We start from the raw sequence: 17,500 nt of genomic DNA on the forward strand, positions 1-17,500 counted from the left end.
GTACTTTATAGGCTTTAACATTTCGGCCCAAATTTCTTATCAGGCCGATAACGATAACATTAAAAAATGAACATATATCGATACCGATATGGTGGCTGATATATCGTGCATCCCTATTATTAGTTGTTGTATTGATTTGGCTTCCAGTGTGACTCATCTGAGCAATCAGCATCATCAAATTATCCATTTATATAATGCAATGTCAGCTAAATGTTTTGATTCATGAACATTCAATTAAACACCCAAAACCCAAACGAGCTTAATGTAGGCCTGTCACCAGCAGACGATTTCATTAATAACTCATTCTCTGTTGATTTCTGTGAACTGGGAGGCTTTCAGAAGTGTTTTAGCAGAAGCAGTGTGTGTGTGTGTGTGTGTGTGTGAGAGAGGTGTTATTCTACTTGAAGAAATCAATTCCACTGCAGCTGGTACCTTCCTCCTGGTGTCTTTACGGCCTGTTTGCAGTTCTGACTCCATTGATTTTTTTTCTCCCCCTTATTCTTGCTTCAGGCTCAGAGGAGCATGTGATGAATGGCTGGAGGTGTCGGAAAGATCTGGAATTAGAGAGAGAGAGAGACTTTTCCTTCCCATTATGCTCTAATGCATCATCTACACACACACACACACACACACACACACTGCTCTCTTTTGGAGGGATAGATGCAGGAATGATTGGAAGTTGTAAGCTGTGACATTCTCCGATACAAAACACTCTCCCGTTTGGAAAATGCTTCGGCAGCCATTTCATATGGGATGCCGTTAGTTACACGTTGTGTATTTAAGCACATAAACATTGACATTTAACATATTTATTTATTCATTTGACATTTAACATATTTATTTATAGAATTATGTACAATCGAGGGTCTTGTCTCTCCTTGACAGAGTTTATTTTGTGGTAATGACCCTCTGCCGGTACATTATCTGCTTATTTCCAGACTAATTGCCAAATAGTGAACTAATGTGCGTCTGGCTGCATCAGTCTGAGATGTGGCTCGTATGATTAGAGCAAAAAAAGGAGTAAGGAGAATTTTAGAATGACGGGATACTCGTTTATATGACACTTTATTAAACGGGAACATACGTCATTACGCTATTTCTACGTCACTCCTTTCAGTTTCGGTTTTCAATCCGATCAAGTGTTTACATGTTCTCGATCGGATTAGTAAAGGAATAAACCACCCCTTTCAATCTGATCGAAATTTAATTCGGTTCGCCGAATCGGATCGATTAAGGTGTTTACATGAAGGCTTTTCAGTCCGATTGAGCCGTCAATACGATTACTAACCGATTATTGGGTTGCATGTAAGCATATAGCCACTGTGTGCATGACACGTTGTGTATTTAGGCACATAAACATTGACATTTAACATAATTATTTATTCATGGGATTATATACATTCGAGGGTCTTGTGTCTCCCTGACAGAGTTTATTTTGTGTTAATGACCCTCTGCCTGTACATTATCTGCTTATTTCCAGACTAATTGCCAAATAGTGAACTAATGTGCGTCTGGTTGCATCAGTCTGAGATGTGGCTCGTATGATTAGAGCAAAAAAAGGAGTAAGGAGAATTTTAGAATGACGGGATACTCGTTTATATGACACTTTATTAAACGGGAACAACAGCTCGTCATGCGTCATTACGCTATTTCTACGTCAGTCTTTTCAGTTTCGGTTTTCAATCCGATCAAGTGTTTACATGTTCTCTCGATCGGATTAGTAAAGGAATAAACCACCCCTTTCAATCTGATCGAAATTTAATTCGGTTCGCCGAATCGGATCGATTAAGGTGTTTACATGAAGGCTTTTCAGTCCGATTGAGCCGTCAATCCGATTAACTAACGGATTATTGGGTTGCATGTAAGCATATAGCCACTGTGTGCATGACACGTTGTGTATTTAGGCACATAAACATTGACATTTAACATAATTATTTATTCATGGGATTATGTACATTCGAGGGTCTTGTGTCTCCCTGACAGAGTTTATTTTGTGTTAATGACCCTCTGCCGTTACATTATCTAAATGCCAAATAGTGAACTAATGTGCGTGAGACGCTGGTTGCATGAGTCTGAGATGTGGCTCGTATGATTAGAGCATTAGTCTGAGATGTGGCGTTTACATGGACTCTTTTTGCTTCAATCTGAATGAATTCATTCCGATTGATGAAGCCGAACTTAGTGTTTACATGAATAACGTTGATGTGCGTGTTTATATATCACAAGCTTCTGATCGTATTTAATCTTTTGACATGCGCGCACTGCACGAATATACAGAGCTTCCCGCACACTAACCATCCTCCTTTTTTTTGTTTTAAAAAGCAGACTTATTATTTATCTTTTTTGGGTCCTAATTATACGACGACGAGCACATGAACCGTTGAGCCGTGCTGCTTGTATTTATCAATCAGTTCCCATGCCCAAAACTGTCCACTTCACAGACGATGAGCGGAAAGAGAATTTTAGAATGACGGGACACTCATTTATGACACTTTATTCAACAGGAATACTAGATCGTTCTGCGTGTCATACGTCATTACGCTATTTCTATGTCCTTGCTAGGGATGTCACAATACCAAAATTCCAGTAGTACCAATACCATTAAAATTTTACGGTTCTCGGTACCAATTTCGGTACCACAGCAAAATCTGTTGGAACTATTTTTCTATTTTATTTAACTATTTGAAAAAAATATTAAATTCTGGTATCGTCACATTTTCAGTACCGACTTGGTACCGAAGTACCGGTACTTTGATAACACTAGTCCTTGAACATGCACAGTCCTCTCCAGTTTCGGTTCTCAATCCGATCAAGTGTTTACATGTTCTTCTCGATCGGATTGCAAAAGGAAAAAAACACCCCGACAATCCGAATTAAATTTGAATCAGATCTGGCCAATTCATTCTTATTGACGTGGTTACATGTGACTTTTTATTCCGATTGTGTTACTGGTCCGATTACAATAGGATTGTTATGGTCTAGTGTGAGATGTGCATAAACCCTCAGTGATCTGTGAGGGTGAGCGGGGGGTCAGACTGCAGTGAACGACTGTCCTCAAATGCAAGAAACTCTAAAAATAAAAGCCTCCAGAGAGGCTGAGTCTCACATTCCTGAACTCCTTCTGGAAAATCACTCTCGTTCAGATGAATTTAGCCGTGAATCTCGTCTGATGGACGCGGTGTTTGTTTGGACGTGTAGGAACTGATTTATGGCTACGATCTGCTGCCTCACTGTTCATTAGATTAATAAATCACACACTGTAATGTTTCATAATGATGATTTTGCCTGCTGTTGATTTAGGCGAGATTTAAAGGTTCTCTTGACCTAACCCCATAATGCATTGCAAAAAAGTCCATCCAAGATTGTGGAAATGAGATAAACATTGATTCTTAATATATTTCATTCATTCAATACGAACAGAAATTCAAAAATGACTATTTTAATCAACGTTTGTGCTTTCAGGCTCATTATGACAGACAGAGCCAAACATTTCCCTCACTTGAGCAATAATCATCTCATTAATATTCAAATTGGCAGTATGAATATTCAGAGATATTTAAAAGACTGAGTTCAAATATTATATTAGATTAAATCTAATAATAATAATGTTTAATTTATATAGCGCCTTTCCCAAGTTCAAGGACAATTCACAATAACATTAAGGAACAAACAGTCAGTTCAAACATAATAAATGGACAGTAGACATATAATATTTGAACTCAGTTTTTTATATTAAAATATTTCTCAAATTAAACTTTATTGTCATTGTGCAGAGTACAGTACAAAGCCAAAACAGAAGAATATAACCAGTTGTGCATCTATAAATATATATGTATATATACAAGTATTATATGAATACACATATTAAAGAATATATTCTGTACGATGGTATATGAATATGGTAATCATTCATTATGAATGTATATGAATATGGTAAACGTTTAATATGATGGTGCATGGATATGGTAAACGTTAAACGTTAATTATGATAGTATGAATATGGTAATCATTCATTATGAGAGTATATGAATATGGTAATCGTTTAATATGATGGTGTATAAATATGGTAAACGTTCATTATGATAGTTTATGAATATGGTAAACGTTCATTATGATAGTTTATGAATATGGTAATCGTTTAATATGATGGTGTATAAATATGGTAAACGTTTAATATGGTGTATGAATATGGTAAACATTCATTATGATAGTATATGAATATGGTAATCATTCAATTTGATGGTATATGAATATGGTAAACGTTCATTATGATAGTATATGAATATGGTAATCATTCATTATGAGAGTATATGAATATGGTAATCATTTAATATGATGGTGTATAAATATGGTAAACGTTTAACATGGTGTATGAATATGGTAAACGTTTAATATGGTGTATGAATATGGTAAACGTTTAATATGGTGTATGAATATGGTAAACGTTCATTATGATAGTTTATGAATATGGTAATCATTTAATATGATGGTGTATAAATATGGTAAACGTTTAATATGGTGTATGAATATGGTAAACATTTAATATGGTGTATGAATATGGTAAACGTTCATTATGATAGTTTATGAATATGGTAATCATTAAATTTGATGGTATATGAATATGGTAAACGTTTAATATGATGGTGTTGTATGTTTTTGAAAATGTAAATTTGTTGCATTGCGGCTGTATCTAATCACTGCTTGGTGTTTTCTTTCAGGTCAGATGAGCAGCTGATGGATTCGTAACATATTCCTGTTCGGTCCTGTGGATGCAGAACATACGCAGGTAAGAATTCAGCCATCGTGGGGCAAACGTGAAGCAAAATGTGTGTTTGTGTGGGACGTTTTCTTTGAGAAGGCTTTTAATCCTCAAAGTCTGGCTGAGAAAACACTCATCAGAGGAGCGTTGTGGCTGTAAACACACCTGTGTTTTAGCCGAACAGAAGTCAGAACATGTTTGTTCCAAATGTTTCATGAATGTGCCATCGTGGAGTCCTGCGTAATACGTGTTTCTGCATAAACAGACTAATTCATTAGCGAAGTCTGGTTGTTCACCCGAACCGGAAAATGATGGAGACTCTTTTGATTTGAGACTGTAACTAGCAAACGCCTCGAGTTTTGAGCTCACTAACACTTTCAGTAACACTTTACAAGATGAAGCATATTATATATAATGCATTATAAAGGTATTCATAATCTGTGTTATAATGCATTACATCTTTTCATAAATAATTGTAACTAACCAAAGTTAAAATGCATTATAATATGTGCAGATTCCATTTGAAATTGGTTGTTTGTCATGTTTTTTAATGCATTATACTTTCTAAATGTGTAAAAATAAACAAGTATTATACCTGTGGTTACAATAAGAACATACAGTGCATTATAATGTGCATTACAAGGCAAAATTACTAAATACTTTTAAAAATGCATTATAAAGTTACCTCATTTTCTTCAGAAAATGATGTAAAAAATATAAACCATAATGTAAAAATCTATGATAGTACATGTAAAAAAAAAAATCAAATGAAACTGGAGCGCGTGCATGTATTGCAACACATGACTGTGCGTTTGTTTGCATATGTTGACACATGATTCATGGTGTGTGTGTGTCTGCAGCTGCTGATGTATATTAGGTCGTATAATAGACTGTGTGTGTAAACTACGCAGTCAGAACAGTGTGTTATTGTTGAGCGTGTGAACAGTGTTTATTGTGAGCAACAGTGACGGCCGCCTCTATCTCTCTCTTGTGTCTGTGCATGTTATGAAGTTGTTTATATTAACGTCAGCATGAAATGAAAATTGACTACTTGCTCTGTTAACACACATTCCTGTGGTCTCATAATGCATGCTAAAAAAAAAATCTACTGTAATGAATTGCGAACTTTACTTTTTCAATCTCTCTCATGTTGAACCACCTGACATAAAAAAAAAAAACGCTTTCGATGTTGAAAAAAATTAAGTCCTGACCTACATTTGTTGAATATCCAGTTTCACTCTGTCTGAAATATGACCAATTATAGATGTAAAACACTAGAATGAGAGTGCCGTGCTTTTATTCCGGTGCAGAAACGTCCTTCGCATCATTTACATATGAACACACCACGATGACATCATCATGATGACATCACGACCAACTGCAGGAGAAAGAGAGAGAATAAAAAATGAGAACGACTGAAGGAACTTAATCTGGACTGAAAGACTGAAGGACTCTGGAGTATTTTTGTATTATGTTATGACAGTGACGATAATTGTTGTTGGTGTTTTTTCCCTTTCTTCTATTCAAGTATTTAATAATAATAATAATCATAGTAAAAAGAGAATAAAAAATGACATGCACACAGAGTGAATGTAAATGTGATCTGCAAACATGCAAAATTTCCACTAAAGTTACAGAATGTTCAACAAGACTTATTTACACAATCATTATTAGATGTGCGGATGAGCCGGGCAGAACGTGATGTGCTTCCAGTAGCAGAAGACGCAGCGCTTCACGGTTCAGACGTTCATGTTCCTCTCTACACCCGTTCCTGTCTGAGCCTGTAAAACTCTCTTCTTCCTCTGACAGGAAAGGCCTCATTTCCTGAGGCTGATGTGAATCAGAGGCACAGAGGGAAACGCTCCGGCCGTTCGGCTTTCAAACACACTCGTGAACTAATGTTTCAGCGCTCCAGACTAACATTTGAGAGCAAGCTCTGCGGAAACTGATTTAGTAGCATCGCACATGTAATATTAATAATATTATTACATGTTTTATCTCATAGAAATGATGCACATGTACATTTATTTTCATTAATGTAACATCTTAAAAAAAAAAAAAAAAAAACTTTATATACAATTATAACGTACATACAATTGTAATTTGTAAAAAATGATATACAATTTACAGCTTTTTATAGGGTAAGTTTTAAATATTCTGACTGAGTTATGACTCAACTTTTATTAAAATTACCATTAGGTAAAACGGATGGCAACTCATTACTATGGTAAAAGAAATCTACATGGTTTCTGTGGCATTTTGTAATGAAAAACAGCCTAAAGACAACATATGCTATAGCTTAATAACAGAAAATACTAATTCCATTACTCCTTTCATATATTATTATTGTAGACTTATATTAAGTGTAATAAAATTACATATGAATATCCAACATTTCTGCCTTAATACCCATGGTTAGTATTACAGATAGTGTTCCTGCAGTAAATCAGTGGTAAATGTTGGTGATTTGTGGATTGAAAAACCTTCTAACTGTATTTCAGCTTTCCTCTAGTTGTGTTTGTTTATTGTTGGTTATTGATGCTCAAACAAACGGTCTGATAATTGAGAATCATTCAGTATGATGGTAATTGTATATGAATATGGTAATCGCTCAGTATGATGGTTTTATAAATATGGTAATCGCTCAGTATGATGGTATATGAATATGGTAATCGCTCAGTATGATAGTTTTATAAATATGGTAATCGCTCAGTATGATGGTATATGAATATGGTAATCGCTCAGTATGATGGTATATGAATATGGTAATCGCTTAGTATGATGGTATATGAATATGGTAATCGTTCAGTATGATGGTATGTGAATATGGTAATCGTTCAGTATGATGGTATGTGAATATGGTAATCGTTCAGTATGATGGTATGTGAATATGGTAATCGCTCAGTATGATGGTATGTGAATATGGTAATCGCTTAGATGGTATGTGAATATGGTAATTGTTCAGTATGATGGTTTTATAAATATGGTAATCGTTCAGTATGATGGTATATGAATATGGTAATCGTTCAGTATGATGGTATGTGAATATGGTAATCGCTTAGTATGATGGTATGTGAATATGGTAATCGCTCAGTATGATGGTATATGAATATGGTAATCGCTCAGTATGATGGTTTTATAAATATGGTAATCGTTCTGTATGATGGTATATGAATATGGTAATTGTTCAGTATGATGGTTTTATAAATATGGTAATCGTTCTGTATGATGGTATGTGAATATGGTAATTGTTCAGTATGATGGTTTTATAAATATGGTAATCGTTCAGTATGATGGTATATGAATATGGTAATCGTTCAGTATGATGGTATGTGAATATGGTAATCGCTTAGTATGATGGTATGTGAATATGGTAATCGCTCAGTATGATGGTATATGAATATGGTAATCGTTCAGTATGATGGTATGTGAATATGGTAATCGTTCAGTATGATGGTATATGAATATGGTAATCGTTCAGTATGATGGTATGTGAATATGGTAATCGCTCAGTATGATGGTATATGAATATGGTAATCGTTCAGTATGATGGTATGTGAATATGGTAATCGCTTAGTATGATGGTATGTGAATATGGTAATCGTTCTGTATGATGGTATATGAATATGGTAATCGCTCAGTATGATGGTTTTATAAATATGGTAATCGTTCAGTATGATGGTATATGAATATGGTAATCGTTCAGTATGATGGTATGTGAATATGGTAATCGCTTAGTATGATGTATGTGAATATGGTAATCGCTCAGTATGATGGTATGTGAATATGGTAATCGTTCTGTATGATGGTATATGAATATGGTAATTGTTCAGTATGATGGTTTTATAAATATGGTAATCGTTCTGTATGATGGTATGTGAATATGGTAATCGTTCAGTATGATGGTATGTGAATATGGTAATCGCTTAGTATGATGGTATGTGAATATGGTAATCGCTCAGTATGATGGTATATGAATATGATAATCGTTCAGTATGATGGTATGTGAATATGGTAATCGCTCAGTATGATGGTATATGAATATGGTAATCGCTTAGTATGATGGTATGTGAATATGGTAATCGCTCAGTATGATGGTATATGAATATGGTAATCGTTCAGTATGATGGTATGTGAATATGGTAATCGCTCAGTATGATGGTATATGAATATGGTAATCGTTCAGTATGATGGTATGTGAATATGGTAATCGCTCAGTATGATGGTATGTGAATATGGTAATCGCTCAGTATGATGGTATATGAATATGGTAATCGTTCAGTATGATGGTATGTGAATATGGTAATCGCTTAGTATGATGGTATGTGAATATGGTTATCGTTCTGTATGATGGTATATGAATATGGTAATCGCTCAGTATGATGGTTTTATAAATATGGTAATCGTTCAGTATGATGGTATATGAATATGGTAATCGTTCAGTATGATGGTATGTGAATATGGTAATCGTTCAGTATGATGGTATGTGAATATGGTAATCGCTTAGTATGATGGTATGTGAATATGGTAATCGTTCTGTATGATGGTATATGAATATGGTAATTGTTCAGTATGATGGTTTTATAAATATGGTAATCGTTCTGTATGATGGTATGTGAATATGGTAATCGTTCAGTATGATGGTATATGAATATGGTAATCGCTCAGTATGATGGTATATGAATATGGTAATCGTTCAGTATGATGGTATATGAATATGGTAATCGTTCAGTATGATGGTATATGAATATGGTAATCGTTCTGTATGATGGTATGTGTGAATATGGTAATCGCTCAGTATGATGGTATGTGAATATGGTAATCGTTCAGTATGATGGTATATGAATATGGTAATCGTTCAGTATGATGGTATATGAATATGGTAATCGCTCAGTATGATGTTTTGTGAATATGGTAATTGTTCAGTAGTATGATGGTATATGAATATGGTAATCTTTCAGTATGATGGTATATGAATATGGTAATCGTTCAGTATGATGGTATATGAATATGGTAATCGTTCAGTATGATGGTATATGAATATGGTAATCGTTCAGTATGATGGTATGTGAATATGGTAATCGTTCAGTATGATGGTATGTGAATATGGTAATCGCTTAGTATGATGGTATGTGAATATGGTAATCGTTCTGTATGATGGTATATGAATATGGTAATTGTTCAGTATGATGGTTTTATAAATATGGTAATCGTTCTGTATGATGGTATGTGAATATGGTAATCGTTCAGTATGATGGTATATGAATATGGTAATCGCTCAGTATGATGGTATATGAATATGGTAATCGTTCAGTATGATGGTATATGAATATGGTAATCGTTCAGTATGATGGTATATGAATATGGTAATCGTTCTGTATGATGGTATGTGTGAATATGGTAATCGCTCAGTATGATGGTATGTGAATATGGTAATCGTTCAGTATGATGGTATATGAATATGGTAATCGTTCAGTATGATGGTATATGAATATGGTAATCGCTCAGTATGATGTTTTGTGAATATGGTAATTGTTCAGTAGTATGATGGTATATGAATATGGTAATCTTTCAGTATGATGGTATATGAATATGGTAATCGTTCAGTATGATGGTATATGAATATGGTAATCGTTCAGTATGATGGTATGTGAATATGGTAATCGCTCAGTATGATGGTATGTGAATATGGTAATCGCTCAGTATGATGGTATGTGAATATGGTAATCGCTTATATGGTATGTGAATATGGTAATTGTTCAGTATGATGGTTTTATAAATATGGTAATCGTTCAGTATGATGGTATATGAATATGGTAATCGTTCAGTATGATGGTATATGAATATGGTAATCGTTCAGTATGATGGTATATGAATATGGTAATCGCTCAGTATGATGTTTTGTGAATATGGTAATTGTTCAGTAGTATGATGGTATATGAATATGGTAATCGCTCAGTATGATGTTTTGTGAATATGGTAATTGTTCAGTAGTATGATGGTATATGAATATGGTAATCGTTCAGTATGATGGTTTTATAAATATGGTAATCGTTCTGTATGATGGTATGGTATATGAATATGGCAATCGTTTTGTATGATGGTATGGTATATGAATATGGCAATCGTTCTGTATGATGGTATGGTATATGAATATGGCAATCGTTTTGTATGATGGTATGGTATATGGTAATCGTTCTGTATGATGGTATGTGAATATGGTAATCGTTTTGTAACACTGTTTTGTATTAATTTCATGCTGATTTATGTTCTGAAGTTCTGCAGAAATGCATCTACACAAGTTTATTTCCCCCCATTTTTACTCCATTTGTTGTGTCTTTATACTTTTAGCATGTTTATTTTCTTCCTCATTCTTGCCGTCTGTATTACAGTGATGATTGTAATCCTCTTAATCCAGCATGTGTGTCACTGAGGAGCGGGTGGAGCTTTAGCACGTGTCTGACGTGTCGTCTTTCACTCAGTGATGAAACACAAACCAGTTACTGACGTTCACACTAAACTACAGGAAACACTCCCTCTGCTTCTCGACATGTTTCCCATCGCGTGTGTGTTTGTGTGTGTGTGCGCGTGTCTGTGTGTGTGTGTGTGTGTGTGTGTGGCCTGTCTCAGCACATCATCTGCTAGTTATGCAAGTGTTCCAGTCGCTACAGCCCACAGTCTGACACACACAGCTGATAGTTGCGAGTACACGAGAGATCCCGCTTACACTGTTCATTCACACTAACATATCTAAATATCACTGACCATCTGAGACAGATGAGGTAAACGGGAGATCATGTGATTATGGAATCGGCTCTCATACTCTGACCTGATTTCATTATTTTACAGCAGACACAGAAATGCTTCCTACACACACACACACACAAACACACGTTAATCTCAATGTTAAATGAATAGCCATGAGTTTATGTACTACTTCATGCTGTAAATAATGAAGAAAAGATGCAAACTAAAGTATGACAGATGAGAAATTATATCAGCAATATAGAACTGGATGTTTATTTATTTGCGTCTGATCATTTTGTCTGGCACTGTGTCTAAATCGTGTGTGTTTTCCAGGGATTAAGTGTTGATGGCTGTGCGATAGGGACAGAGAGACGGTCCTGAAGGATGAATTCTCTCCCGTCCATGGACAGACACATCCAGCAAACCAACGACCGGCTCCTCTGCATCAAACAGGTGAGAGAAAACAGATGCGAGACCTTTTACAAAGTCTTGATGTTGTTTTCAGGCTCTACTAGAACAGGTTTTCCTGCTTGAATGTTGATTATTCTCCTCATATTCTCCATTGTTGCGGCTCCTCTCTTCCCAGTCTGTCAGTAACGCTCTGTTTAGTTCCTGTCTCTATGAAGCCCCTCCTTCTGAAAAGCACACTGTGCTCTGATTGGTCGGCTGGAGCAGTGTGCTCTGATTGGTCGAGCGCTTCGAGTGTGTTTGGAAATGTCCCACCCCTTACCATAGCCGCCAGTTTAACACACTACTAACTAACTCAACCAGGCCCCGCCCCTTTATTCTGCGCATGAATTATTATAATGAGGAATATTGTGACGTGTTCCCGGAAGAATCTCAAGACTACAATGGAGGCGTTTCAGGAGTTCAGAAACACTGACACTGATATAGAGAAGAACTCCCGAAACCTTTCTCATGCTCAAACACCAACATTACACACTGAAGAAAGATGAACATGGAGAAAAAGCAGAATTTAGGATCTTATCTCATCTTATGTCAGTGTTTCTTCACAGCTGTGAGACGTCAAAATGTCATTATTGAGATCATGTCAGTCATTCAGGATTCACTGCTTCTGTCTTTACAGTGTGAGAATGTTGTGAATGTTGTGATGTTGTGATTTATCAGTCATTCTCAGCGCTGTGACGCCCCCTACTGGACTCCTGGAGAGCAGATTTCACACAATTATTAGACTTCATTATGGGCATATACTCTCAGGAACAATACACAGAACTTTCTGTAGATTAGTAATGAATATTTCACACATTAACATCTCACATAAACAGAGTAATAACTGAATATAATCATAATATATGAAGTGGTTTGTCATATGAACTTGTGTTCTTATGATTGTGTGTGATTTTCTTCGATCAGCACCTGCAAAATCCAGCGAACTTCCAGACGGCGGCGACGGAGCTGTTGGACTGGTGTGGAGATCCTCGAGCGTTTCAGAGGCCCTTTGAGCAAAGCCTGATGGGATGCCTAACGGTGAGGTCACTTCACTTTCAGTCGATTAGCCAATCAGCATTCATCTGCTAGTTAGTAATAAGAACAATCGGCTCTGACAATTACCCTGTGTGAAGATTTCCATCTGGCCTCACTCACGTCACATTAAATATTCTATATTATATTATAATATGTTAGTCTATATTGTTTTACATTCTATATTAGAGTCTATTCCAATGTAATTTCTGTTCTGCTGTATTCTATTTTTTCTGTTCTATTGCGCACTTGTTTATTGTATTAATTTTATTCTATTCTGCTCAGCTCTAGGGATGTGCCGGTATCAAATTTTCATGCTGCGATTAATTGATTGAGCTTTTATCACGGTATACGGTATTATCACGATATTTTAATTGCTCAAGAGAAACGAATGGATTGGGAGGGGATGTAGAAAAAAAACACAACTTGCATCACAATAGGTGTAATTGTGATTGTCAAAACATTTGGTAACTAAACAGAATTTTACACAATTTTCACGATTTCAATTCAATTCTTGGGATTTGATTTCAATCTTGATTCAATATTGACTCTTTGGATAAATATTAGGTAGGCTACAGTAGATAGCCTACATGTTAATTTTTCTCAAGAAAAAATATATCTCACATAATGTTGTAAACATACAGAGAGCCCTGTCAGCTGGTATTATTAAAGGTTAAAAATTAACAAATTAAATTAAATAATATAATTTGGTTTTCATTATAATAACAATTATGACACAAGTAAAAATATAATACAAATGTAATATAGTGCATATATTTAGCAAAATACTCCTCTCTATAGCTATTTTTTCTAGTCAACTAACCTGTTGGTCATTAAATGGCTTTCCTGAGGTAAATGTAACGTTCTGTGACATAATTGTTCACCTGCAGTTTTATTGACCTCTTTTCGTGGTTGAAAAACACTGATTGATCGATATTATGTATGAGGCATATATATCTTTAGGTAAGTTGTACTGTATCTTTAAATAAAAAGTAACAGATGATCGGTTTACTTGAACTGAGGTGCTACAGCGATCGGTCACGTCACATTTACAAGCGCCAAAACGGTATTTATTGTCTGAATTACGTAATAAAATGGACAGAACCTGAGAGCTGAGAATTTTTTTCATATCAAAAGTAACCTGCTCTGTCTAGTCTGTCGGTGTCAGTGTCCTCTTTGCTCCGTGATTTTTCTCTGCGTGAGAAAATGGATGTGTGGGGCGAGAGCGTGTGAGAAGTGTACGTTAAATTGCGTGAGTCTCATGCTGAAGTTGGCAGCCCTGCTTTTAGAAGGGGGATAAATCCTTTATTTTACTGTCTATGGATAAATCGTTGGCAGCGTTCCTCCTTCCGCCATGCTTCTTCTCCATGTGAGGATTGTTTACATTAGTGCGCACTGCGCCGCATGCACACAGGGCTTCTACATGTGGGGATTGTTTACATCAGAGTGCGCACGTGTTTTGCGCAGCATATACGCAGTGTTTGTTTAAGGGTTGATGGAAAATAAGTTAATGCGCGTTCTATAAATATAAATTCTGATCTATTATTTTTCACGGTATTTTGAAGTGCCCGCGATAACAATATCGTGCATATTCATTACCGCGATTTATCGCATTACCGAATACCGGCACATGTCTACTCAGCTCTATTGTAGACTATTCTATTCTACTCTTCTATTCTGTTGTGCTTATTCTATTTTATTTTTCTGTTCTATTCTGCACTAGTTTGTTCTATTAATTGTATTTTATTCTATTCTATTCTGCTCTCTTCTGTTCTTTAATCCATCCCATTTAATTTCCCTCTTCTTCTGCATTTTATTCTATTCTGCTCTAATCTCTTGTAAACTATTCTATTCTACTCTTCAATTCTCTTGTGCTTATTCTATTCTATTTTTCTGTTCTATTCTGCACTAGTTTATTGTATTTTATTTTATTCTATTCTGCTCTATTCTGTTCTGTTCTTTAATCCATTCCATTTAATTTCCCTCTATTCTTCTGCATTTTATTCTATTCTGCTCTAATCTCTTGTAAACTATTCTATTCTACTCTAATCTCTTGTAAACTATTCTATTCTACTCTTCAATTCCGTTGTGCTTATTCTATTCTATTTTCTCTTCTATTCTCCACCAACTTATTCTATAAATGTTATTCTATTCTGCTCAGCTCTATTGTAGACTATTCTATTCTACTCTTCTATTCGGTTGTGCTTATTCTATTTTATTTTTCTGTTCTATTCTGCACTAGTTTATTAATTTTATTTTATTCTATTCTGCTCTCTTCAGTTCTGTTCTTTAATCCATCCCATTTGATTTCCCTCTATTCTTCTGCATTTTATTCTATTCTGCTCTAATCTCCTGCAAACTATTGTATTCTACTCTTCAATTCTGTTGTGCTTATTCTATTCTATTTTTCTTTTCTATTCTGCACCAATTTATTCTATTAATTTTATTTACTTCTATTCTGCTCTCTTCTGTTATAATCTATTCTACTCTTCTTTTCTATTTGGCTTTCTTTCATTTGATTTAATTCTGTTCTATTCTGCACCAATTTTATTCAATTAATTTTATTTACTTCTATTCTGCTCTCTTCTGCGTTATAATCTATTCTACTCCTCTTTTCTATTTAGCTTTGTTTCTTTCATTTTATTTAATTCTGTTCTATTCTGCTCCAATTTATTCTTAGTTTTATTTGCTACAATTTTGCTCTGTAGTATTGTAATCTCTTTAATCTATTCTATTATTTGATGTACTCTATTATATTCTATGGATGTTCCTCAGACTCTTTGAATGAACTCAGTCACGTCGGCTTGTGCTTCTTCTACTGCAGAGAAAGAGCAGAAATCTCTAAGCTGCATTTAAGGAGAATGTGGAGCGACGGCTAAACCAAACCTCCCTCAGATGTTTAATTATGTGCTTTAGACACACATATATCTCTGTCTGATGTGTTTAACTATAATTAAGACACAGATATGAGGGATTTCTTCCTGCACGTCTGTGTTTCAGAGGGAATCAGGCCTCAGGGTGTGGTGGTGTTGAGCGTATGAGCCGACCTGATGAGGGTTTGCAAATCAGGAGAGAGATTTCATTCCCAGAAACCCCCCAAACCACAACCACCCTGTGCAATTTTACTATGACAAAACATGCATGCCTGAATGCTGATATTGCAGTGCTGTTTGAATATGGTGTGTGTCTCTGTCAGGTGTTGAGTCGTGTAGCAGGGCAGCAGGGCTTCGACATGGATCTGGGGTATCGGGTGCTCGCCGTCTGTGCAGCAAACAGGGACAAATTCACTCCCAAATCAGCAGGTGAGGCTCCAGGATCATCAACACCCGACTTTAATCACAGAGCGTGACGTCAGAGCCCATGTGAGCATGTACATTTTACTCAAGAGCATCATTTTTTCATTGCTTTTGCTGAACCGGATGCTGAGCACAACCCTGACGTAACTAACTAGGTTACTACATCAGATACACACACAAAGAAGCATTGCACATCATGCTCTGTTTTTGAGTCTTATTCCTAGTTTTGAGAAGATATTTTACCATTTTAACTTCCAAAGTAATTTAAGACAGTCTTTATGCTTAAAGGGATACTGTAAAATGTTATTAATAGTTTTAGTTCACTATAATAACCCTGACTCAAGCAACTTTATTGTTTTCAGATTTTATTTGCAAACATCATATATATGAATTATTTACACAGAATTTTATTTATTGTATATTAAAAGTGTAGTTCACCCAAAAATGACAATTCTGTCATCATTTACTCACTCTCAAGTTGTTTTAAACCTGTATAAATAAATAAAATTCTGTGTAAATAATTCATATATATGATGTTTGCAAATAAAATCTGAAAACAGTAAAGTAGCTTGAGTCAGGGTTATTATAGTAAACTAAAACTATTAATAACATTTCTGTTAATTGAAATAAAGCTGAAATATAAATATTATTTGGAAAAACGTAAACTGAAATAAGTTTTAAAAAAAACTGATAATAAAATAACTAAATAATAAAAACTGAAATAGAATTAAATTAAACCTAAATAGCAGTATTTAAAAAAATAATAATAATAATAAAATGACAAAAGTGCATAACTAAATTACTAAAGATTAAACTAAAATTAACAAATAAAATAAAAGGTAACACTGGTTTGAGTAGCTTTAGTGAATGTACAGTATAGTAAACGTCAGGCTATACTAAATGATGATATACTAATGTAAAACTAGAAATGATGTATCCGACAACTGATTGTACATCACATTGCGTCTCTAATCGCCGCATTGGGCGCTTTAGTGTAAACAGAATAATTAATTATAATGAGAGCGTCTAGTCTTGTATATTGAGTCGGATCCAACAGTTTGCGGCTCATGCGTTTCATGGGAGATCTGGGTTTTCTGATGTCAGAGTGATTCCTGTCTGGTGTTTGCTTGACTGAAATCACTCTGGGGTGATTTTCAATGCCAGAAACACACACACGTTTACAGCCGTCTGATGTTGGTCTAGACGGGGTGTGTGT

General features: G+C 35.2%; 1 protein-coding gene across 2 annotated transcripts in view; it reads left to right on the forward strand.

Moving 5' to 3' along the window:
- Nucleotides 1–17,500, forward strand: part of LOC311096097 (zinc finger MIZ domain-containing protein 1) — a 56,143-nt gene that overhangs the window by 13,198 nt on the left and 25,445 nt on the right. For both annotated transcript variants that reach the window (XM_084135061.1, XM_084135062.1), the window contains exons 2-5: nt 4,719–4,786; nt 11,840–11,959; nt 12,881–12,994; nt 16,185–16,290. In XM_084135061.1, the coding sequence (XP_083991187.1) occupies nt 11,891–11,959; nt 12,881–12,994; nt 16,185–16,290 (289 nt within the window). In that variant the 5' untranslated portion in view covers nt 4,719–4,786; nt 11,840–11,890. The remainder of the gene's footprint in view (nt 1–4,718; nt 4,787–11,839; nt 11,960–12,880; nt 12,995–16,184; nt 16,291–17,500) is intronic.

Source organism: Abramis brama (genome assembly GCF_963993115.1).
Source record: "Abramis brama genome assembly, chromosome: 14".
NCBI classification, from domain to species: domain Eukaryota; kingdom Metazoa; phylum Chordata; class Actinopteri; order Cypriniformes; family Leuciscidae; genus Abramis; species Abramis brama.